This window comes from Eucyclogobius newberryi, unplaced genomic scaffold (genome assembly GCF_026437365.1).
Source record: "Eucyclogobius newberryi isolate DKJ021-1_F unplaced genomic scaffold, fEucNew1.0.hap1 SCAF_14, whole genome shotgun sequence".
Lineage (NCBI taxonomy): Eukaryota > Metazoa > Chordata > Actinopteri > Gobiiformes > Gobiidae > Eucyclogobius > Eucyclogobius newberryi.
The window spans coordinates 6,584,162-6,610,338 of record NW_027315768.1 but is presented as its reverse complement, the minus strand read 5'-3'; the positions used below and the strand labels follow the sequence as shown (position 1 = coordinate 6,610,338).

The following is a 26,177-nucleotide window of genomic DNA, read 5'->3' as shown; positions in this document are numbered from 1 at the left end:
CTAAAGACTCAAGAGGAGTGTTGTTATTGAAATGGAAAATACTTGGATCAAAGAATCAGAATCAGAATAGGGTTTATTGCCATTTGTCGATAAACCGAATTCACAGGTGAGTCAGTGCAACACAAACACACATGGGGAAAGGCCAGATAACTTATAGTAAGTTTAAAAAACACTCTTAATAGAGGAACTCTTATAAACAGATGCCAGGGCCAGGTATACGAACTGCAACGGGTCCATGGCTTTGAATATATGAGATATGAGATAATAGATCATCATAGGTACACCATCAGAGTCCAATTACGTCCGCAGCCTCTTTTGCACATGCGTCTTCTCTGCTGTGACTCTCGGCGCTGGGCATGTGATGTCTTTTGCCTCGTCAGCACAGAAAGGCCTGATTTTTTCATGCAGATAGGTCTGCCTGTCAACGTTCAGTCCAGGTGGGACCAGGACATGGTGATTGTCAACCGGAGGCAGAACTGCTGAATTGCGTAGTAGCTGAAATTCCACTGGTTCTGCTCCACAGTGACTTTTTGCAACCACCACACCTGGTCTCTTGGCATCAAAGCTGTAAGCAAATAACAGGACATTTAAGAAATAACTAACTATTTCACATGAAACACTCATTAACTCATTTTTTTTGTTTCAATATAAATACCTGAAGTAGCTCTTGATCTTTGGAAGCCGTCTGAAGAAGGGACTCAGATGCTTCTGCCAGTCGAAGTTCTTGACGAACACTCTGCCATCCCCCATTCCAACAAGCTGTGGGATATTGAAGTGACTCTCAGGAGAGCTGTTTTCCACTACCTGATGACAAGGGTGACAATGTAAAAAAAATGAGAACAGAAGAAAAATATCTGCACTGAAGTTTTGCCAGGCTAATGTTTACACATTACAGTAGTCAAATAATATAAACTAACCTCATTGATGTCTTCCAAAGTCTAAACCCTGGTCTTCATGTATGCTTGCTTGATAAGTCCAAAGCCACAATCAGGGGAGAATTTCGTGTGGCCAGCAATGAGGAAGTGGATGTCCATTGTGTGGTGAAGCTTGTGTCCAACACGCCAGGCAGTATACCACAACATGAAATTGTTTTTGTTTTGGCCACTGCAGTTGTCACAATGAAGATCCACATATTTTTCTCCAACCCCGAAGTTGTTGAAGAAATGATGCATGTAGCTTATGACTTCATTGCTTCCCTTACTTGACGACATGCCTTCGTCAATCAGGAAATTGATCTGCTTTTGCATCCCTTCACAGGAGACACCAAAAAGGCCACATTTTCGTGGAGTCAGGAAATACATTGGCCCCGGCTGCAGAGGGTTCGACGGAAAGTGTATCTGTAGTTGACAGAGAGAGAGAAAGGAGATTAGATTAATACATATGACATTTGATTAAGACGTATATGTCTCTATAATTGCTATTCTGCATTTGCACTATTATTAGTACCTGCTGTGCAAACAGTGATCTGAAGCTTGATTTACAAACTGCAGGCTCACCTAAAAAACAGATGTTGCTTATGGTTAATTATACTATAATCATTAAAACATGAAAATCACCAAAATAATGTTTTACACTTACCAAGCTCCTTAGCAGACTTCACGTAGAGACGCCAAACTGAGGCCTTAGTCACATGGGTTGGGAGCAACTTCACATGCCAGTCCTTATGGCCAGGATGTCGACCAGGTAGCATTATGGAATAGACTTCTGCAAAGTTTTTGATAAACTCTACAACGGTGTGAATCACTTCATGGCTGATGAACCTGCGTGAATGTGGCTGTGCACGCTTCTTCCTCAACCGTGGTGTTGCTCCATTTTCGTCATAGTGTTTAATTATGTCAGTCAGGGTGTCTTTGCCAATTCTGAAAAGGGGGAATAAAAGGATTAGGGTTGACAGTAATATGGGAATAACACGCTTCACGTGGCTAGCTAGCTTGTGATATGATGGCTCACCAAAACAGGCACTCACAACACAAACACGACCACAACAGCACACCAAAATAGGCACTTTCAAGCGTGTTTGTGATGCCATTTATTCTGCATTATTCACATTCTGACGTTTACGTCGTATTTAAGACTTAAAAGGCGGAGGAGCGGGACATGGCCGGCCCTGGGCTAGCGGCGCTACGTGGCTAGCAAGCTTGTGATATGATGGCTCACCAAAACAGGCACTCACAACACAAACACGACCACAACAGCACACCAAAACAGGCGTATTTAATATTAATTAGTTACGCCATGAGGAACAGGAAAGTACTTCTGCAGACTTCCATGCCTCCTATGAAAAAGCTTGTCCGGGCAAACTTGCGCTTCTTCTGGGGCTTTTTCGTGGACGTCGTCAGCTCAGAAGTGACGACAGAACGTCTGTTTGCTTCCATATGTCCGATAATCCTCATATCCTGCCACTGTCTTTCTGCTGCTAATGAGTCGCTCCGTAGCTTGTACATCAGTTCTGGAGTTAGTTTCCCGCTAGACGATTCTCTTGAGAGCAGAGAATTTTCTTCTTGCGTAACATTTGCAGTCAAAGTTACGGATCTTTTCCATCTCTTCGTTCTCTCCTGCAAATGTAACCGTGGCTATAGCGTCTGTTATTTCACGCTCCAGCTCTTCGGCGTGACCGGGCGCTCCTTCCTCTGTCCAAAACCCATCTTCCTCCTCCTCTAAGGTCAGCCGTAGACTAGGGATATTTTCCAGCTGGATGAAATCACGTTCGTCATCTGTGCGCTCATCTTCAGATTCAGAACTTAGTCATCTGGATAAGCAGACTTTTCGCAGAAATAATCCAAAAGCGTGGAGCTGTAACAACCTCTGTTAAGCTCCAAAGCGATAGCAGAAGGATCCATTTTTCAACTGATGTTGAAAGCGCGTGTTGCTCTCTATGTTGCTGCTTATCAAGTAGCCACGCGGGTATCTGCTCAACCCATTGGCTGACTGCAATTGCGCAGCTGTCCATATGGAAATGCGGTCACACCCCTCTGCACGTCCAGAGAGCAGCCGAAAACACCACACTTTAAACGGCTTTATTTATGCTTTTAATGCTTCAAATACTGTTATCTGATACATCGAATGGCTGGTCCATAACTTCAACTTTTGTGTAAACTTTCTAGTTGGCTGTAGCAATATCTGTAAGCAGGGTTCTATCTATTCCTCAAACAGTACAGACTCAATCTGAAAATGGACAAATTTGACTGACAGTGGACTAAATGGGACTTTTTTTGACTAAATATGCTTTAAATTTATTTTCTTTGGAACCACTTTTTTATTCTCTCGTTTTATTTTTTTTATTAATTTGTTTTGCTCTGGTTCCTTGAAAATGCTTGAACTTTACTACATTGTTTTAAAGGTTTGGATTTCTGAAAAAGTGCTTGAAAATGCTTTCTTGGAGGTTCCAGGATGACGCAGGAGTCTGATCACATCTGCATCACTTTAAAGATTTTAATTTCACCCTGGAGTTTTATTACATGGGTTAGGGATCATCTCAAAATGGGTTGAAGCTGAAAAGACGTAATATTTTTCGTCGGGGGGGAACCTACATTTCGTCTTTTTGTTGCTTTGAAGCTTCAATACATCGTTGTGGCAGTAATTGTTTTGAAATGCTAAAAAACTCTCTCAGCAACGAGCATTAGGCCAACATTAGGCGGCGGGTGCGGCGCGGCGCACAGGGAGTGCGTACGGGGGAGAACAGCGCACCGCGGCCCATGCGCGCACCGCAGCGCACACCACGGCCCGTGCGCGGCCCGTGCGCACGGTGCGTTGTGATCAGGGCGCGCAGTGGCCCGTGCGAGGGTGCACCCGCCCCGCTCCCCGCGCTGGCCACGGCGCGCCGTGGACCATGTGGATTGAGTAAACAAACATGCGCAACAGGTGACATTATTTGGAGAATTCTTAACTTCTACTGATAAACATACCAAAGGATGTTCAGGGACTAAAGGTGAGCAGGGTCTATCAAGCTACTATTGTTTTATCAACGCGTTAACATTTTATGTGAAGCCAGTCTTTCGTCTTTTGAGGGGGGGAGGGGGTCCAGAGAGAGACGAAAAAAATTACGTCTTTTCAGCTTCAACCCATTTTGAGAAGATCCCTTAGGGTTAGGGTTAGAAGACATTGCAATAATGGGCGTGCCATAATAGAATTATATTAGATGTCTCCCCCTAAAACCCGGGGTCTGCCCCGCTACATGTCCCTGATTGTCAGAAACAGATGCTTAAAACCAGGAAGTGGAAGAGGTGGTAAATTCTCAACTTACTGGAATGGAAAGGCAGGGATTAGAGCTATTGATAACATGGTCGTCTGAGAGCGGATACTTCAATGCGTAGTTGACAGGGAGAGTTGAGGGAGACGCCGTGACTGCTGAAGCACCTGGAATAATGACCTCTATTTATGGAGCAATGAGATGAAGGAGCAGTAGAGTGTGGAATAATGCAGAGCAGAGACAGGCAGAGGTTGGCTGTGAGACCTGGGTCATAGACAGGCGCAGGATTGACTGGGTTTGACTGTGAGTCGTGGGTCACAGACAGAAACCGAGACAGGCAGAGGTTGACCGTGAGACATGAGTCACAGATGGAAGCAGAGACAGGCAGAGGTTGACTGTGAGACATGGGTCACAGATGGAAGCAGAGACAGGCAGAGGTTGACTGTGAGACATGGGTCACAGATGCGGCAGAGACAGGCAGGGGTTGACTGTGAGATGTGGGTCACAGATGCGGCAGAGACAGGCAGAGGTTGACTGTGAGATGTGGGTCACACATACAGCCGAGACAGGCAGAGGTTGACTGCGCAACATGGGTCACAGATGGAAGCCGAGACAGGCAGAGGTTGACTGTGAGACATGGGTCACAGATGGAAGCCGAGACAGGCAGAGGTTGACTGTGAGACATGGGTCACAGATGGAAGCTGAGACAGGCAGAGGTTGACTGTGAGACATGGGTTGCAGATGGAAGCCGAGACCGGCAGAGGTTGACTGTGAGACATGGGTCGCAGATGGAAGCCGAGACAGGCAGAAGTTGACTGTGAGACATGGGTCACAGATGGAAGCAGAGACAGGCAGAGGTTGACTGTGAGACATGGGTCACAGATGGAAGCAGAGACAGGCAGAGGTTGACTGTGAGATGTGGGTCACACACACAGCAGAGACAGGCAGAGGTTGACTGTGAGATGTGGGTCACAGACGGAAGCTGATATAGGCAACCCCGAAGCCCATTACAGACTCTCAGTGAATTTTAACAGCTATCCCTATGACAACCATCACTGAAACCAATGAGCTGATATACAACTCAGCAGCAGTGATTCTTGAGACACTCGGCTATCGTAAGAGCAACCATGAGATGAAACACCATGGAGAGAGGTGAGCCAACTGTCTGAGGCCCAGAAAAGTGCAATGCGAAAGCAAGTTCCCAAGAGGTACAGTCAAATGCTCCAAGCCTTTGGCAGCCGCCTAAAGAGGTACACGAGAGAGAATGAAGCCTGGAAGCCTGGATTGATTACAAGAAAGAATACGACTCAATGCCACACACTTGGATCATTGAAGGCTTTGAGTTGTTGTACAACATCAATGGGGCTCTAAGAACCTTCACAAGGGAACCTCATTGATGAGGTTGTGGAAAACCACCCTTGAGGCCAATAGCAAATCACACAAGGGTCCGTCAAATGTGGCTTATACCAAGGTGATGCGCTGTCCCCACTGCTGTTCTGCATAGGTCCGAACCCCCTCAGCCAAATAATCAACAAGACTGGCTATGGATACTGACTAAGGAATGGGGCTACCATCAGTCACCTCCTCTACACGGATAACATCAAGCTGATGTCACGCGGGCAGTCTGTATTTATCCCCAAGCTCGGGTCCTTGGAGCTTGAGGGTTCTACGCAGTATCTTTGCTGTAAATAGCACTGCACTTTTCTGGACCGATATGTCTGATGTTTTTCTTGGGATCTGCTCAAGCCATTCTTCCAGTTTGGGGGTCAATACCCCAAGTGCTCCGATCACTATGGGCACCACTGACACCTTCACGCTCCAGGCCTTCTCCAGCTCCTCTCTGAGGCCTTGGTATTTCTCTAGTTACCATCCCATGGTACTGCAATGTCCACCACCACGGCATTCCTCTGCACCTTGTCAACCAGCACTATTTCCGGTTGGTTCGCCATTACCATTCGGTCTGTCTGTATCTCCAGAGGACCTTGGCTCGGTCGTTCTCCACCACCTTTGGAGGTGTTTCCCACTTTGACCTTGGGGTCTCAAGCCCATACTCTGTGCAGATGTTTCTGTACACTATGCCAGCCACCTGGTTATGGCGCTCCATGTATGCTGTCCCTCCCAGGATCTTGCAGTTATGTGCTTGATTGTTTCAGGGCCCCCTTTGCACAGCCTACACCTTGGGTCTTGTCTGGTGTGGTAGATCTGGGCCTCTATTGATCTGGTGTTCAGGGCCTGCTCCTGTGCTGCCATGATCTGGGCCTCTGTGCTGTGTTTCAGACCGGCTCTTTGCAGCCATTGGTAGGATTTGTGATATCGTGATATCAGCCACTTCAGTAATGTTCCGGTGGTACATCTCATGTAGGGGCTTGTCCTCCCATGATGGTCCCTCCAGCACCTCATCATCCTCTATTCCCCATTGTCTGAGACGTTCACTGAGCACGTCATCTGTTGGAGCCTTGTCCTTTATGTACTTATGGATCTTGGATGTTTCGCCCTGGATAGTGGCTCTCACGCTCACTATTCCCTGGCCTCCTTCCTTACGGCTAGTGTACAGAACTCTCGGTTCGCCACCAGCCTGAGGGGACTATAGGAGCACTAACATAACAGACTTGTGTACTTTCAAACAGCACAAACAGTCTCTTTGTTGCTGAGATTGCAGTTTATTTTCATCGTCAAATCTTTAATTTAGTTTTTGGCACCGGGGATATATTCTTTTGGACATGATGACCACGTACTGTTGTGTTTATGTCTTGTTTTCATTCTGGTTGCACACACTAAAGTTGACCAATTAGTGCAGGTCTGGTGGCTTGGTTGCCAGTTTGTCATTACAAATAAATGCTGTTTGTGCGCTGCCGCACTAGCAGCGCTACTACTGCTACGGAAGTGGCACCCCCTGCGCTTGCACTTCGCATAAATCAGGTTACCAGATTGGGGGACCTATTAACGCCTCAGGGCCCTAAGCAGATGCTTAGTTTGCTTAAAGGCTGGGCTGGCCCTGGCTCTACTGAATTTCATTTCCCTAGTAACAAACATAGCAAGTCCAAGATGACGTCACTGATGGATGCCCTGGCATTTTTTGGTGTGCTTTGTTTTGTAGGTTTTTTATGTAAATCATGTGTCAGCGTGCGCTTAGGCCGCAGTTATTTTATTACTTGGTTTACGGATTTTTAAATGAAATATATTGAACAGGCAGGCGAAATATAAATTAATAAATAAATAATTTCAATTTCAAAAGGTTTTTTCTTTCGGGTTTGCCCAAAACGCACCACGGGGGGACTCGCGCTTTTAAGTGTCACGGCAAAACGCGCTGGAGAAAATGTGGTAAAGAGGTTTAAAATGTGTATTTGCGATATAAAGGAGTTGGCGCTGTGCGCGGCAGACAAGGAATCGGGCGCGCGCGTCTTCACATGCTCTTCCGGGGGCCGCGCAGAGGGACGAGCTGCTCCGTCACAGACTCCAGCAGGAAAAATTGCTTCACGCGCTCTTATCTTTTGACTTAATACCGCTTTTTATATTCCATTTAATGCTATTTTGCGTTGTCGGCAGTACTTTATAAAAAAAAAAAAAAAAAAAAATGTATTTTATTTATATTGTAGAAATCAATAATCTAAGTGCGGTGGATCCGTAAACCAAGTAATAAAATAACTGCAGCCTTACACCCATGAAGAGTTCTGAAACATTAGAACAACTACTCCTACAGACATATTTCCAGCTTTTTAGGACCTGTGCCGAATTGAACTAAGCCCAGAAAAGTGAGATGCTGCAGACGAGGAAAGTGAGCGGGGGCTTTGGTGCACCTCACCTGTCGAGACATGGTGCACATACACCCTTACCTGAGATTTTCCTCCCCAATGTTCGTTCACAGTAATTGGACGGATGAATTGGCACTGCTGATGAGACGAAACAGAAGAACCCCCATGCTGCTCTCGACCGGAAACTGGCTGACCAGCTAGTCTCCTTTTATTCAGGATTTGAGACTTCACACCCACAGTGGACACCTCTGCCAATCCAACTCTGCGAGTTTGACTGGCTGGTGTCCTTGTGCAGTCGCGGGCGGCGTCCCCTCAGGAATCACATTGGTCATGTTAGACATGTTATCATCATCAGCTTGTGAGAGAGTGTTTTCTGCCGAGGTTACAGTCCATCAGCTGCAATTGTTTAGCTCCTGATGCATTAACTTCCTTGTTTTTTCTGTGTTTACTCATTTCTCACAGCATTTTGCTCCTTATTTCTTGGGGTTATTTAGGCGAAACAGAGATTTTTAAGTCAACGGTCGGCAGAGTTGTTATGCTTCTGTCTACACCAGGGCTATAACCGGAAGTCTAAATAGATTTTTTTATTATTATTAATTAATGAATTAATTCATTTCTTATGTATGTATATTTATTTCTCAATACATTCATGGACCTAATGCAAACTTCTACCCCCAGGTTCATGTACACAGACTGGGCTGACAGAGACAATGCAGAAACCCGGAGGAAAACCCTCGTGGCGCTGTTTACAGATCACCAGTGGGTGGCACCAGCGGTGGCCACAGCAGATCTCCATGCGCAGTACGGCTCACCCACGTACTTCTACTCCTTTTACCACCACTGTCAGAGCGACGCTACACCGCCCTGGGCCGACTCTGCTCATGGAGATGAGGTAACACAACCAGGTCAAAAGTCAAAGGAGACGTGTGGCTAACTCAGGGACGCTGCTAGAAATTTTGGGCCCCCTGAAAGCTTTTTATATTTTGCCCTTAAAATTTTAGCAACCCAGCATACTCCAGTTAAACTATGAATACAAAAGTACAGCACAATTACTTATTTAGACCATCAATTGTCTCATATAACTTCTATCGAGACAGTGGTAATAATATTTTGAAATTGAATATGTTTTATTACATTATCTCTGTGACCAATGCAGAGGACAAATAAAGTGTACCTGATCATGTTTGTCATGGGGTCCCTGCACCAAAAGTCCTACTATATGCACTGCCCATGCAACAGCTGTAGCTCTACTGTATGAGCCTTCAGTTTGCCTGGATGGTGAACAGGAAACACTACAGGAGCACAAACTCCCCTCAGGAGCGTGTCTGAACCTGTTTTATGTAGCATTGATAGTAAGAGAGCGAGGGGCAGTCATATTTGTGACTGAACGTGGCCAATCCAGTTACATGTCTACCCGGAGACATTTTGAGTTATTCACAGATTCGGAAAGTGTGAATTCAAAGCTTTCCAATGATGTCTCACTCATGTAGATCTGATCATATTTGAGTAAGTTGTGGTCATTTGAATGTATACAACTCTCAAACCCATTCACTGAGAAAACGTGAATGTAAAGTTTCTCACCTGAGAGAGACCAGAGTCACAGGGGGGCTCATTTGCATCTCATTGAGATAAGCCCTCCCCCCTGTCACCACCTTCCCCCTACAGCTGTCACTCAAGACTCAAGAGGAGTGTTGTTATTGATGGTAACTGGACTTGAATCAGAATTAGAAGTTACTATATTAAAATGGAAATACTTGGATTACAAAAGGCCCTGAATAGAATCAAAGAATCAGAATGAGAATAGGGTTCATTGCATTTGTCGATAAACATAATTCACAGGTGATTCAGTGCACCAACAATGGTTCACTGAATGATTCAACACAAACAACAAAAAGATAAGATAAAATAGCCTTTAATGTTACAACGCAGTAGATACAGGGGGAAAGGACAGTAACTTATAGGAAGTTTAAAAAACACTCTTAATAGAAGAACTCTTATAAACAGATGCCAGGGCCAGGTATACGAACTGCAACGGGTCCATGGCTTTGAATATATGAGATATGAGATAATAGATATGATATGTACACCACCAGAGTCCAATTACATCAGAGATCACATCCTCTTCTTGGTCTGTGCACTCTTCTGTGCTGTGACTCTCGGCTCTTGGCATCAAAGCTGTAAACAAATAACAGGACATTTAAGAAATGGCTAACTATTTCACATAAAACACTCATTAACTATTTATTTTTTTTAACACAATGTGAGAGTTTCAATATAAATACCTGAAGTGCTGATAACTCTTGATCTTTGGAAGCCGTCTGAAGAAGTGGGATATTGAGGTGAGACTCAGGAGAGCTGTTTTCCACTACCTGATGACAAGGGCGACACTGTAAAAAAAATGAGAACAGAAGAAACATATCTTAAGCAGAGAGCAGCACTGAAGTTTTGCCAGGCTAATGTTTACACATTACAGTAGTCAAATAATATAAACTAACCTCAGCGATGTCTTCCAAAGTGTCAACCCTGGTCTTCATGTATGCTCGCTTGATAAGTCCAAAGCCGCAATCAGGGGAGAATTTGGTGTGGCCAGCAATGAGGAAGTGGATGTCCATTGTGTAGTGAAGCTTGGCCCCGTCTGCAGAGGGTAGTAGACAGAGAGAGAAAAGGAGATTAGATTAATACATATGACATTTGATTAAGACGTATATGTCTCTATAATTGCTCTTCTGCATTTGCACTATTATTAGTACCTGCTGTGCAAAGTCAAAGCTGTAATGCATCCTGATGTCTTTGCTTGCTGGCGGTGATGGTCCGAAAGACAGCACATTAGATTTTGTTGTAGAGATCTGTGCGTGGCCTGCAGCTTCTGATGTGTTGGAGAAACTGTTTCCACAGTGATCTGAAGCTTGATGTACAAACTGCAGGCTCACCTGAAAAACAGATGTTGCTTATGGTTAATTATACTCTAATCATTAAAACATGAAAATCACCAAAATAATGTTTTACACTTACCACGCTCCTTAGCAGACTTCACGTAGAGACAGGTCATGTCAGTCAGGGTGTCTTTGCCAATTCTGAAAAGGGGGATAAAAGGATTAGGGTTAACAGTAATATGGGAATAACACGCTTCACAGATAACAGTTCACATTGTGACGTTAACGGTGTATTTAAGATGCAAAACGCGGAGATATTGGGACATCTGCCCTCGGCTAGCGATGCTAGCTAGCTCACTTGAGATAACACTGCTCGTAAAAGCAAAACACTTGCAGAACAGCACACCAAAACATAAACATACACTCGAGTTTAAAACCTGCGCACATTAAAGTGATTAAAAGCGGGTGTTTTAGTCGCAAAGCTTACCTGGTTCAGCCGTCCTGTTGTCTCTTCCAACACCGTGCACAGAGAGACACACAGGAAGCTGATAATGGCCAGGCAAGCGCGTGATTGGTTCGAGTGACGCAGTGCGTGCGTGACGTGCAACGTACGTAAGCCACGTGACCAGAAGTGGTATCGGGAGTTGTAGTTTTTTTCTCTTCCCTCGCCGAAAAATAACCCGATAACATAGCAAAGTTTAGCTTACAACTTAGCTCCGAATAGCTGCGTTTAGCTCCAGGCTGTGGCGCTAACAACCGGTTTAGCACCATAAAACACACACAAAGCACGACCCACACAACCCACGGGCCAACCCACGCCGAAAAATAACCCGATAACATAGCAAAGTTTAGCTTACAACTTAGCTCCGAATAACTGCGTTTAGCTCCGGGCTGTGGGGCTAACAGCCGGTTTAGCAGCATAAAACAGACACAAAGCACGACCCACGGGTCAAGAAATACTACATAAGTATATAATTTGTACAGACAAAACGCCGAAAAATAACCCGATAACATAGTAAAGTTTAGCTTACAACTTAGCTCCGAATAGCTGCGTTTAGCTCCGGGCTGTGGGGGTAACAGCCGGTTTAGCAACCCGCGGGCCAACCCACGCCGAAAAATAACCCGATAACATGGTGATAACAGCAAGTAATCACATTAAGCCCGTATTGCAGAGTGCACTGAAGCAACATGTTAGCTTAGCATTAGCTCCACCGGAGCAGACAAGTAAAATTCTAAAGTGATCACGAGACCGCCTTAAAACACAGCGTTAAAGCAATAATTTACTAGTAAAGTAAAAGTGTACCTGAGTAAACAGTTCCGTTGCAATGTAGTCCAGGAAATGTAAGCTCTGAAGACTGTGCTCTGCAGACGGTCTGGAGTAATGAGCACGGAGCACGCAGCTGTAGCCATGCAGATCACAGCTGATTGGTGGAAAATGTAAACAATACGTTGGCTAGAAAAAGGTGACGCCCCCCAGGAGAGCAGGAAAAAGACCCGAAAACTCCACATTTTTAACAGCTTAATGTATACGTTTAAGACAACCAATAGTGTTATCTGAAGCACACAGGGGCTTATTCATAACTTCAACTAGCACATTCTGCAAAAAAACGAAAATCACAAATTTGGGGGAAAAAAAGTAAAATGCTGTTTTTCTCAGTTTCACCGAGGCCGACATGGTCCGACAATTCCCGTGGCGAGTCACATTTTTCTTCTTTTTAGCGCAAAACACAAAGTAGGGCCTTAGTCAAAGTGCTTACAGAACAAGAAAGTGTTTACAATTAAATTAATTATTTTATTAGGGCCCGAAGCTTGACAGCCCTATGTTATCAGTAAAAAGAAATTGAGAAAACGCAAAAATCTAGTAGTAAACAATGACGAATATGCAATTAAATGGAGTTGAAGATTAGACTTAAGTGAATATAGACTTGAGTGAAAAATTCTAGCTTTTATTAACTTTGTTAGATTTGAATGGAACCAATGGAGCGCACGTGCAGATTGTGAGCTGAATGTGATGATATGCTAATTAAGGCTCTATCTTTTAATATGGTTCTCTGGCACATCTTCAAATATCCTTTTTCAAAATTCATACAATGAAATCTGTTTGAATCAAAATACATTACGCCAATGAAGGGAGCGGAGCCTATTTTTTCATTATCAACAAAATAAACCTGGCAGAGCATCTTAAAATAAACAAAAACCTCTCTTATTGAGACAACCTAAACCACAAAGGACATTAGCCATTTTGGTTCAAAGTTGACACGTCTAAAATTCTGTCCTCGTATTTTAATAAACTTGTCCAACGGTCACCAAACTGAGACATCAGTTTGACACATGTGGGATCAAAAGTTATTAAAATAATTTGCATGGGTCTCATAACAAGCTCTTAACAAAGCGGCAATTTTGAAAACACAAAAATCCTTGTAAATTTGGGTTTGGATTTAGACTGACCCAATGAGGCGTTTGTGTATTTTGATGAGTTGGATACATTGATATGTAAATGTTACTTCTAATAATAATAATAATAATAACTTTTATTTATGTAGCGCTTTTCAGTGACCCAAAGACGCTGAACATAATAAAAAGGGGGGGGGGGTATTTACAGACAGGGGGGGACAACACGTACAATACACATTAATATACAGATAAAATGAACAAGACAGAAGAAGTAGAGAGAAAAAGATGGGGATGTAACAGGGGGTAGAAGTGTAGACAGTGGGGTAGAGGAGGCTAGGGGTAGGGGAGGTCATAGGCTTGGGTGAAGAGGTATGTTTTTAGGCGGGATTTGAATGTTGTGAGTGAGGGAGAGTGGCGGACAGGTTGGGGGAGGGAGTTCCAGAGTCGGGGTGCTGTTCGGGAGAATGCTCTGTCGCCAAAAGTTTTGAGTCGGGATGTTGGTGCAGCCAGGGTGAGAGAGGAGGAGGATCGGAGAGCTCGGGTGGGGCGGTGGGGGATGAGGAGGTCAGACAGGTAGGGGGGGGCAAGGTGGTGAAGAGCTTTGAAGGTGAGGAGGAGTATTTTAAAGTTTATGCGCTGCTTGATGGGGAGCCAGTGGAGAGAGCGGAGAACGGGAGTGATGTGATCACGGGACCGGGTGTGGGTGAGGAGGCGGGCAGCGGAGTTTTGGACCATTTGGAGTCTATGGAGGGAATGGGAGGAGATGCCAGTGAGGAGGGAATTGCAGTAGTCGAGGCGGGAGGAGATGAAGGCATGGGTGAGGGATTCAGCAGCGGGGAGGGTGAGGCAGTGTCGGATTTTGGCGATGCGGCGGAGGTGGAAGTATGAGGTCTTGACGATGTGGCTGACATGGGGAGTGAAGGAGAGGGTGGGGTCCATGATGACACCGAGATTGCGTACCAGGGTAGAGGGGGTGATGGTCGAGGTGTCGATGCTGAGTGAAAAGGGACCAGTTTTATTGAGAGTGGATTTGGTGCCAATGAGGAGGAGCTCTGTTTTGTCACTGTTCAGTTTGAGGAAGTTGAGAGTGAGCCATGATTTTATTGTAGAGATGCAGGTTTCGATGTGGCTGAGGGGTACTGTACTTCTGTCTTTAAAAATGGCTCACTAGCGCCCCCTGCAAAGTTATAATGGGACAGAAAATTGACACCTGCAGTTTTTCAAATTTTGCAAACCTGGGTCGGTGGGCAGCCCTCCCACTGAAGCGTATGTCACTGAACCGCTGTCACAAGAATTGCGACGGCCGTTTACCACTGCTTACAGTTTTAATTTTATTTGCAGTCATCTTCATTTAAATCATCAGTCAAATATTTCCAAACTCTTCTTGTTTTAAAAAATATTTGTTGATAATTTTAAGGAAGCCTAAATCTTTTGAAGTATTATAACACTAAATTGTGCAACATGTTACTACATTGGGCTGGATTACACCAATTTTTAGTAATCCAAAGTCCACTAAAACAGAAAAGCTGTCCCGTGTTGAACAAAATCCCACCAGTTACATATGAATAAACACAAAGTTGATTTTAGCCTATTTATGATATAAATGTTTAAAACGTTCTTTTTTTTTGTTACAAAATCAGAATCAGAAAAGGATTGTTGCCAATGAACAAAAATTCTCAAGCTAGGAACTTGCTTGGGGATTTGTGGCAACACCGTCCAAAGACATGCATGTGTTAAGTAAAATTGGTGACTCTAAATTGGCCCTAGTGAATGAATGTGAGAGTGAATAGCTGTCTGTAATGTATATGTCTCTGTGTTAGCCCTGCGACGAGTTGGCCACTGTCCAGGGTGTACCCCGCCTAAGGCCCGAAGTCACTGGGATAGGCTCCGGTCACCCGCGACCCCGAAAAGGGAACAAGCGGTAGAAAATGGATGGATGGATGTACATTATGCCAATTATGGCATAAAATAATACATTTCTGAACACAATTTACAAGGCATCTGTTTAACAAACCTGGATTAGTTTCAATTTTAGGACTTTGTCTTTTGTAAATTCTTCATTGCTTATCGCAAGGAGAACAAAGGAGTTTTCTCCATAATGGAAATTACAACTTCACTACAGGGATCCAGTCCTTGTTTTTTAGGCCACGCCAGGGTAGCCATTTGCTTTATTTTCTTTGAAGAGTCCTGAGTTTTCACAGAGACGTTTCCCAGGTTACTCTCTCTCTCTCCTCTTTTCTCTTTTTTTAGTGTAAAACAGATACTTTGAAGACGTACAACTACAGCAGGTGGTGTTAAATGCACCTTTTCAGTTGGCTGCCAACCACCATTAAAAGTAACACAGCAACAATGTCTTATAAAGATCTTTTGGGACATACATATTTATGGTGGTTAAGATATAGAGGTTAAGCCAACTGGCCGTAAGATTTACGGCCAGTTGGAGTGGGACATGGATGCGATGATTTTCTGAGTTCAGTTGAAGTGCGGTTTGCAAACAGTGTTTTTGTAGACGTGTCTAGACCAGTGTGGGTGGGAGCCACAGGAAGTCAGGGGACTATAATTAAATAATTTGTAAAGATGAAAGAAATTCATTGTCTGCAAATTGTACTGTAAATATAAGTTGCACAGCAGGTTTTGCAATGAATCGTAACATATTGAAAAAAGAAACAAAAACCTCAGGATCCGTTGGGACTCACGGTACCCATAGCAATTCTGGAACCCCCATAGCTCCACAATTCCTGCTTATGGGTTTACTATAGCCAAGGATAGGACAGAAAGAATATATCATTTTGGGCTTACAATATATTTAAGTTAAATTATACATAAATTATATGTATTTAGACTCATTTAATTTGTATTTGAGTTTTCTTCTGGGCTGTGCAATCAAATATATTTTGGAGAAAATGTATTAAATGGAATTGGATATTTGAGATTGAATAGTTTCAAATAATCAATGGTCATCTTGGGTCTTTTTGATTCACAGGTCAACAGTCAATCCTCTGACTATAAAAGCATGTGGTTTGGATTAGAGGTCAGACTTTGGAGGATGAAATTTGACTCTTTTATTGTGTTACGTCTCAGGTGCCGTATGTGTTTGGCGTGCCCATGGTTGGACCCACTGACCTGTTCAACTGTAACTTCTCCAAGAACGACGTTATGCTTAGCGCCGTGGTCATGACCTATTGGACCAACTTTGCCAAGACTGGGTGAGCTCCTCCTCTTTTGAATGAACGAATGATCCATCCATCCATAAAAAAAACGTTACAATATGGCCTTGTAAATTTGCCATAAGCTTCTGAATGTGCATTCAAGTGTAGCCAGAATTGTGCTATAGTACAAAATAGTGGTCAAAGTAATTACTGAAGGAAGAGTAAAACAATATTTGGAGGAACTCGGTAGAAGCGTAAGAGAGTAATGTCCCTTTTCCATTAGTCCCTACTTGGCTCTATTCTACTCGGCTGTTTGGGCGCGGCCCATTTCTCTGGGACTAGCCATTACATTGTGGACGACATGTGTAGGATTTTAGGTAATTAATGTTCATATTTATATTTAAAAGGGGCACCATCTAAAGCTTGTTCAGCAAAACATTAATACCTACTCAGTCTCATTCTCTGAAAGGGAGTACACGATTAATTGACTGACAATTATAATTCTATCAAGATCAATACAAAGGCTCTATAAACCGGGATGATTTGGTGTAGTTTAATAAACAAAGATATAAAAGCAATTAATTACACTTGGTTACACAGGCTATGCCTGGGCTCAAGTTAGTTAAAAGAAATGCTGGTATTAAGAATTAAGTTTTATTAATTCTAGTAGAATAATTCAAGGGAACCTGACTTTAATGCCTCAGGTCTCACGTGTCCAAGGAACGCTCAGATGAGGATCAAGCCCTTCTCACGTCTTTTGCGTCCTCAGAGCTCTTTGGGTCCGTAGAGCTGTCTGTGGTGCTGATCCTTGTGCAGGTTTAGCGTTCGAAGAGTTTGATGAGTCCAAGGTCCGTTGACTTTGATGAAGATGTTCGCTTCAGCCTTTGCTGAAAGCCGAGTTTTGAAGACAATGGAGCCTCCCTGGTGCGGGAGGGGCCCCCGGGGTCCACGACTCAGTATGTCCTGGCAGATGTTCAGATCAAGAGCCGAAGGGAAGAGAGCTCGTGCTCGTCTGGTCTTTTTATCTGACCTCGGAGGAGTGGCCTAGAGTGGGAGGGACTTTAACTCTTGGTCAAACTTATTCTCAGTTTGGACAAATTCAACTTAAACCAGCAAAAACGACATGCAACTATAACAAAATACTGCAACATCGTCAATGAACACACATCATTAACAGATAATGAGGAAGTACATTACTTACAACACATTTCAAACACAGTTCTTATGGCAAACTAAACTAAAACATGATTTAGTTACAAGTTTAGATCACACTGTAAGCATTAAGTCAGTTTAGATGTGAAAACTGTCACAAATTGGTCCCTATTCTATTCCTGGTCTAGTCCCGGCTGCACGGGAGGCACTGAGGGGCTAGTCTTAGCCTTGCTAGCACTGCTAATGCTACACCCTGTTACACGGTCCGGTAGACCTGATTCTACAACCTGGCCATAGCTAGACTTTAGCTCCTCTAAACTGCGGAACCGCGCATCTAACTCCGTAACCCTGGCCTCCAACGCTACCACTACACTGCACTTAACGCACCTGTTGTCAAGAGAAAGAGCCAGGTTTCTGACTTGACATATGACAACTTGAGCAGGTAAAGGCAGAGGAAGATTCAGCCATGGGGCTAGAGGCTAGGCTAGCTCAGGCTGAGGCAAGAGAGAGAGGGGTTTTTAATCATTTTAATTTCATTCAATTTCATTTATTTATTTATACAGGGAAAACCCAATGAGAAAAGCTCTCTTTTTCATGGGTACCCTGTTAAAACACAACACAAAATAAACGACAAACATAGCATACTAAAACACAAATAAAACAATCAATAAAATGAATCAATACATTAAAACACATTTAAACATACAATCTGAGATACAATGAAGTAAATCAAGTGCATTGGCACTGAGGGTAGTCCTTGACCAGTGCTTTAAACTCATTAAAAGGCATAAAATGATTTAATTTAAAAAGTCTCTGTGTTTTGTTCCACACGGAGGGAGCAAAGTTTTTGAAAGCCTTTTTTCCTGTCTCTATGTTAACATGATGGGATTGTAAGATAAAAATGTCCTGAGACCTAAACAGCGAATACTTGAACTAATGTGCAATAAACTGGATAAATAATCAGGCAAAATGCCAAGTAGAGCCTTGTACACAAACAAAAGGCAGTGCTAGTCTTGCATCCAATGATTGCCATTCTACTTTAGAATATAAATCACAGTGGTGAGTTCTGTCTCCTTCTCCTGTGATGAACCTTAGAGCTGAGTGATAAACGGAGTTCAAAGGTTTTAACAGTGTTTCTGTAGAATGCATATATATAATATCGCCATAATCTAGAACCGAGAGAAATGTGGCCTGGATTAACTGTTTTCTACAGTGAAGGGGAAAATACGTTTTATTTCTAAAGAAGAATGACAATCTGGCTTTAAGATTATTTGTCAGCTCTTGTATGTGTTTGTTGAAGGAGAGTTTATCATCGATCCAGATGCCCAAGTATTTGAAATGGGGTACTTGTTCAATCATATTACCATCAAGCGTAAGAATAGATATATGTTTGGGGTTTCTAGAGTGTCATTTGGAGAACAGCATACATTTTGTTTTATCTGAATTAATCAATAATTTTAAATTAACAAAATCCACGAAATATTGAACAAAAGTGAGCTGTTTGAGGCTCTGGATTGTTTGTGGAGCAATCAAACTTTCACCGGTGTAGTGAGTACTAAAATATGTGTTGCTGTATTTTGATAATCATACTTGTCATGTAAAATTACCCACAAAAGTGAAACATTTTTACTATTTAGTTTGCAAGATTAGAGCTTTCCCCCACAATTTGTACAAAATTTTAACTAGAAATGATATACATGATACTAAAATTGTGTATATCTTCAAAACAACATCCACAATAATATACATTTTTCGATATATTGCTTGCCTCGATTTTTAATTATATTATTTGTTTTTTTGCAGTGATCCAAACCAGCCCGTTCCCCAGGATACCAAGTTCATCCACACTAAGCCCAACCGCTTTGAGGAGGTGGCCTGGTCCAAGTACACGCCCAAGGAGCAACTGTACCTGCACATCGGCCTGAAGCCCCGCGTGCGTGACCACTACCGGGCCACCAAGATCTCCTTCTGGCTCCAGCTGGTCCCGCACCTTCACCATGTCAATGAGCTACTGCAGTCAGTGTCCTCGTTCACCCACAGCCCCTCCATCCAGGACGAGACACCGTACTCTTACACCCGTCGCCTATCCAAGATTTGGCCCCCCAGTAGCACCAAGCACCCGGGGGTCCCACCTGGCACACCGCAGCCCCCACAGTCAGCACTGGGTCAGGGGGGAGGAGGGGAGGGGGAGAAGGGCGGTGTTCAGAGCCCGCTACCCGAGGACTACTCCACGGAGCTGTCGGTCACTATCGCCGTGGGGGCCTCCCTCCTGTTCCTCAACATACTGGCATTCGCCGCGCTATTGTACAAGAAGGACAAGAGAAGACTGGAACACCGCAGGCCCCGCCCACTCCCTCCGCCCCGCCGTGACATCACAGCAGCGGATGTGGCAGCGCACTTGCATGGGGAAGGGCTGATGTCACTACAGGTGAGACACAAACTTCAATTACAATGTGTAATGTAGTGAGGGGTGATAAATCATTTCAAATATCACTGTTGGTAATATCAGAGGGGGTGATGGTGGGATTTTGAAAATTTGCCAATATTTGGCGCCAAAAAAATTGTTGTGGTCGCAGTCTTTGTGTGTCTATGTGTCATTCCTAGTTTGTCCTCAGTGCATAAGATTTGTCTTTTGAACAGAGTAACAACGGAAATAGAAGAGTAGTAAGGCTAAAAACATGGCTGTGTGTTGTATTTTACAAAAGTGAAAAAGGATTCATGGTATAGATATTGAACCTAAAACATGCTTTTGGGTATCTTTGGCTCTATTTCATCCTTACTGACTGCCAGAGGCGGTGCTTTAAGCGCTGAATGATTCCCTTCATGTATGTGTAGTTAGTTGAGTATCAATACCAATTAAAACTGCAAGTGGCCTCATAAAGGGCCTCGCAATCTTTGCGACCACGTAAGGGTACTTCAGTGGGAGGGCTGCCCACCAACCCCGGCTTTACAACTTTGCAGGGGGCGCTAAAGTGTCATTTTAAATCTATATATTCAGCTCATCAAAATACACAAATCTCCTTCTAAATCCGACAATGTTTACCAAAATTTACAACGATTGGATCTCACATGTGACTGACCGTGGATAAACCAGTTACAAGTCTACCCGGAGACATTTTGAGTTATTTTCAGATTCCGAAAGTGTGAATTCAAAGCTATGCAATGATGTCTCACTCATGCACATCCGATCATATTTGAGTAAGTTGTGGTCATTTGAATGTATACAACTCTGAATTCCTCTTACTGAGAAAACTGCCTCTAAAGATTCTCACCTGAGTGAGCCCAGAGTCACAGGGGGGCTCATTTGCATCTCATTGGGAAAAACCCTCCCCCGGTCACACTGACACCACCTCCCCCTACAGCTGTCACTAAAGACTCAAGAGTAGTGTTGTTTTATTGATGTAGTGTCAGGACTTGAACTGGACTTGAATCAGAATTAGAAGTAACTATATTAAAATGGAAATACTTGGATTACAAAAGGCCCTAAGTAGCATCAAAGTTTCAGAATCAGAATCGGAATAGGGTTTATTGACACAATCAACAAAACATTGAACACTTGGCATGATATGAACATAATGAAATATAAGGGACAGTGTTCTCGCTGGGCTGAGGTTTGAGGATGGCAGTGGGCCACTCTGTGCTGCCCGCGCCGCTCCGTGCTGACTGCGCGCATCGATGTCGCTCCGTGCTGACCGGCTGCAGAGGGTTTGAGGGAAAGTGTATCCGTAGAAGACAGAGGGAGAGAGGGAAGGAATTAGATTAAGACATGTGACATTTGACAAGATAAGATATTCCTTTATTGTCCACACATGGAGAAATGTCATATTTATTTTTCATTCATAAAGTGAAGTTAAGTAAATTATGTGTAATAAATAGTACCTGCTGTGCAAAGTCGAAGCTGTAATGCTATGGACTTCTGCATAGTTATGATGCTTCTGCCAGTCGAAGTTCTTGACAAACACTCTGCCATCCGCCGTTCCAACAAGCTGTGGGATATTGAGGTGACTCTCAGGAGAGCTGTTTTCCACTCCCTGATGACAAGGGCGGCAATGTGAAAAAAAATGAGAACAGAAGAAAAATAGCTTAAGCAGAACAGAGAGCAACACTGAAGTTTTGCCAGGCTAATGTTTACACATTATAGTAGTCAAATAATATAAACTAACCTCAGTGATGTGGATGTCCATTGTGCTGAACGCACGTCGCCTCCCTGCTGAAAGCGCGCGCGTCGCCTCCCTGCTGAAAGCGCGCCTGCATCACCTCACTGCTGAAAGCGCGCGCGCGTTGCCTCCCTGCTGAAAGCGCGCGCGTCGTCTCCCTGCCGAAAAAGCGCGCCCGTTGCCTCCCTGCTGAAAGCGCGTCGCTCCGTGCTGACCGGCTGCAGAGGGTTTGAGGGAAAGTGTATCTGTAGAAGACAGAGGGAAGGAATTAAGATGAAGAAGAGAGAGCAACACTGAAGTTTTGCCAGGCAAATGTTTACACATTAGGCTACCCCAAATAAATTGTCTGTTTGCTGTAACCCGAGTCAACATTTTTCAAGTGGCTCGGTCGGTAGGCAAATTCTTATTTTTTTTACTTTGAAGGCAAAAAAAAAGATCAAAATTTTGCCATTTTTTGAGTCGGAGTGACCACCAGGGGTCAGGCTTCAACAGTCAATGACGGAAAACGTCTCTATCAACCCGATCAGGACACTAAATCTCACGATTTTAAGACATTTCAATCAACCTTTTGTACGTCGCTATCCTTTATTTTGGCAGTGAAGGCGAGCGGGGGGAACATGCGGGGGACACGGGCGCCGCCATGTTTGTTGTGATGACGCTACTGGGCGTGTGTCAATCCCAGAATGCATTGCGTAAAACAACCTGACAGAGCCTGGCATGTTCTATGAAGACTAGAGTGGCGCCGACAGAGGCAAACCAACTTGTTTAAGGCAATTTGTCGTTATTAACTCGCGGTCTGTTTCGTAACAGACACATGTGGGGGACTGACTATGAAGACGCACATGCGTTGCGCAGTGCGTTATCTTTGCTATAAGGATGAAAGATAGGATAACAAGCGTGATAAAAAATATGTGGATGTCCATTTTGCTGAACGCGCGTCGCCTCCCTGCTGAAAGCGCGCGCGCGTTGCCTCCCTGCTGAAAGCGCGCCCGTCGCCTCCCTGCTGAAAGCGCGCCCGTCGCCTCCCTGCTGACCGGCTGCAGAGGGTTTGAGGGAAAGTGTATCTGTAGAAGACAGAGGGAGAGAGGGAAGGAATTAAGATGAAGACATGTGACATTTGATAAGATATTCCTTTATTGTCCACACATGGAGAAATGTCATTGTTGCAACGCAGGAAGATACAGAGGAAAAGGACAGATAACTTATAGGAAGTTTAAAAAACACTCTTAATAGAAGAACACTTATAAACAAAATCTCCTATAGACAGAACCTCTCATTTCTCAACAAGGAATGGAGGGGAAAAATAAAAATTAAATAAAAACAGCTAGCGTAAGACAAAATAATACTAATAATAATGGTAAAATAAACACTATTTACATCAGTTATATGCACATGAATGTGACATTATTGCGTGTGATAAAGACATATTCATACAGTAACAGTCTATAATTGCTATTATTAAGTCAAGTAAATTATGTGTAATAAATAGTACCTGCTGTGCAAAGTCGAAGCTGTAATACAATGGACTTCTGCATAGTTTTTGATAAACTCCAGCTGTGAGCGCCTCTTCTGAAAAGTGAAACAAAGAAGTTTGGAACGAGCTAAACCGGCTAACGCAGGCTACAGTAAAAAACAGCAAAGATACAGACATTACACCGTCCCAAAACAGCTAGTTTCAAGAGAGTACGTGATGGTAATTATTCAGTAGTAGTCACATTAAATTCAAGCCCGTATTTGTTATGCAGAAGCCGAGGAAAAAAGAACACGGCCCGGTGCTAGCTTGGACTGTAGCGAGCTAAAGCGGCTAACGTGGGCTACAGTAAAAAACACAAAGACACAGACATTATACCATCCCAAAACAGCTAGTTTCAAGAGACTACGTGATGTTAATTATTCAGAAAGTGGTCACATTAAATTCAAGCCCGTATTCATAATGTAGAGTGCACTGAAGTAGCATGTTAGCTTAGCATTGCTCCGTGTCTGCTCCGGCACCCGAGGCAAAAGTGAGAGGCTAAAGTGATCACGAGACCGCCTTAAAACACAGCGATACTAAAGCAATACTTTAGAGTAAAAGTACCTCAGTTCCGTTGCAATGTAGTCCAGGGAATCGTAAGCTCTGAAGACCGTCTGGACAATTGAATAATGTCTCTGAGAGGAAAACACAGCAGCTGTAGCCATGTGGTTCGCAGCTGATTGGTGGAAAAAGATCAACATGCGCTGGCTAGAAAAAGGTGACGCCCCCCAGGAGCGCTGGAAAAAGACCCGAAAACTACCCATTTTTAACAGCTTAATGTATACGTTTAAGACAACCAATAGTGTTATCTGAAGCACACAGGGGCTCATTCATAACTTCAACTAGCACATTCTGCAAAAAAACAAAAATCACACATTTGAAAAAAAAAATCTTATTTTGGCTTTATCTCAGTTTGGTCCGGGCCGACTTGTGGCGGTTTTTCCCGTGGTCGATCACACGTGTCCTGATGACCATGTGTCAGATTGGTGACCGTCGGATAAGAACCCTCGGAAAAGTGTGTTTAATAAACGGTGGCAAGATTTTCTAAGTCTGCATAATTTCATTCAAAATGGCCATCTCACATTAAGGATAGGGCGTGGTCCCAAGAGACTTTCATGCTCAAGGACACAATATATGTACCAAATTTCATTTATTTATGTTTCCTTTCCTATTGACTTTTTTGAGGCATGGCCATATGGGTGGAGATATGGCATGGTCTGAATTGGCTTTTTTGTCCCGAATCACATAAAGAGTGTGTGTACCAAATTGAATTTGTTTATGACAAAAAGCAGATATAAATAGAAATTAAAGCCGTGGCAGCGGCGATAATGGCTCTCGCCTCCCGGGCGACCGCCTTCCCGACTGTACAGAGGCAGGAAAATAAGAGGAACTACAAAAATGGAGTGAGACTACAAAATGACCCGGGCTACAGAGTGGAAACGCGTCAACAATCCTACAATCTCCCTCTCTCTCTCTCCCTCCCTCTCCCTCCCTTTCTCTCCCTCCCTCTCTCCCCTTCTCTCTCCCCTCTCCCTCTCGAGTTGTGGCAGAAAGAATAAAGTCTAAAGAATAAAGTCTAAAGAATAAAGTCAAAAGAATTAAGTCTAAAGAATAAAGCCTAAATAATACAGTCTAAAGAATAATAATTCTAACGCAGCACGAGAGAAAATGTCCCATCAAAATAAAAGCGGAAGAGGAAGTGAAGGCATTCATTGCGCCTCTGCTGGCCAATTGTGAAAATACACAATATCTGCGATGCACTTTTTTCATGGCGTCTCGAGGAGAATAGAAACCATGAGTTTCAAACAAATCAGACAATGTTGAGTTTTTCACACAATGGGTAGGGGGCGCTATAAAGTAAATTTGTTACATGGGTATTTATTTCCAATCAGATCATAAAAATGCATTAGTGAGTGAAATATGAGCTCCGCAGATCAATTCCAATAGGCGTGACTTGTCCTTGAAAACACTGAAAATTAAGCCTTTTTTGAGGGCATGTTACGCGGAGACCGTAAAGAATATCAACATTCTTTTGAATATTTATTAAATTTCAATGTCTTTAGATGCAAAAGGTGTTGTTTTGAGCTTGATCGGACAAAAAACCTAGGACAAGTACGATTTTGAAAAAAAAAAAGTCAAGCGTGGTGGTGCCACTTTGATTCGACATGGCTGACTTCCTGTTTATCATAGAGCGATGCTGCCAGGTGCGTTTTATTTGTCAAAGGTAGCTCTATCACTGTCCCAAGTCTCATGTGCCTAGTTCAAAGATTAAGCGTTTCATGTTTTTTCTTTTTTGAACTAGTCGGCGCTGTTGCGACGGAAGTTCTCGCAACCTCCATTTTATTGGAGTTCGGGCCGATCGCGTCTATGCCCCCATGTGTGACATTCATCAATGTTAGGGGGTCAAAAATGCCCGAGTTGTGGCAAAATTTTACCATGAAAAACTATGATAATAATTAAAGCCGCAGGCAGCGATGATAGCTCTCGCCACCCGCGCGACCGCCTTCCCGCGCATTTGTATTTTTATTGCGATCGCGACACTGCATTCTCTCCGTCCGACCAACATCCAGAAAAAACAAATATTGTGTGGCCTCAGTCACGAGCAGTGTTACAGATGAGAGGGTTTAGAGAAATTGATTCAAATGAACTATGAATTCCTTTGCGACCCCCTCTCTATCTCCAGAGACCTGCTGCTAAAGCTAATGCTAACGCTAATGCTAATGAGCGTATGCTGGTGCTAATGCGTGAATGCTAACGCCAATGCAAATGTTAATTATAACGCTAATGCTAACGCTGATGCGCGAATGCTAGTGCTAATGTGTGAATGCTAATGCTAACGTAAATGCTAATGCTAATGTAAAAATGCTAATGTGCAAATGCTAATATGCAAATGCTAATGTGCTAATGCTAACGCTAATGCTAACGCTAACACTGATGCGCAAATGCTAGTGCTATTGCGTGAACGATAATGCTAACGCGCAAATGCTAGTGCTAACGC

At 43.5% G+C, this 26,177-nt stretch overlaps 1 protein-coding gene across 1 annotated transcript in view; it reads left to right on the top strand.

Annotated features, from left to right (window-relative positions):
• Window positions 1–26,177, top strand: part of LOC140359352 (neuroligin-4, X-linked-like) — a 118,488-nt gene that overhangs the window by 85,794 nt on the left and 6,517 nt on the right. The window contains exons 6-8 of the mRNA XM_072444240.1: window positions 8,620–8,833; window positions 16,290–16,414; window positions 19,313–19,937. Coding sequence (XP_072300341.1) covers window positions 8,620–8,833; window positions 16,290–16,414; window positions 19,313–19,937 — 964 coding nt within the window. The remainder of the gene's footprint in view (window positions 1–8,619; window positions 8,834–16,289; window positions 16,415–19,312; window positions 19,938–26,177) is intronic.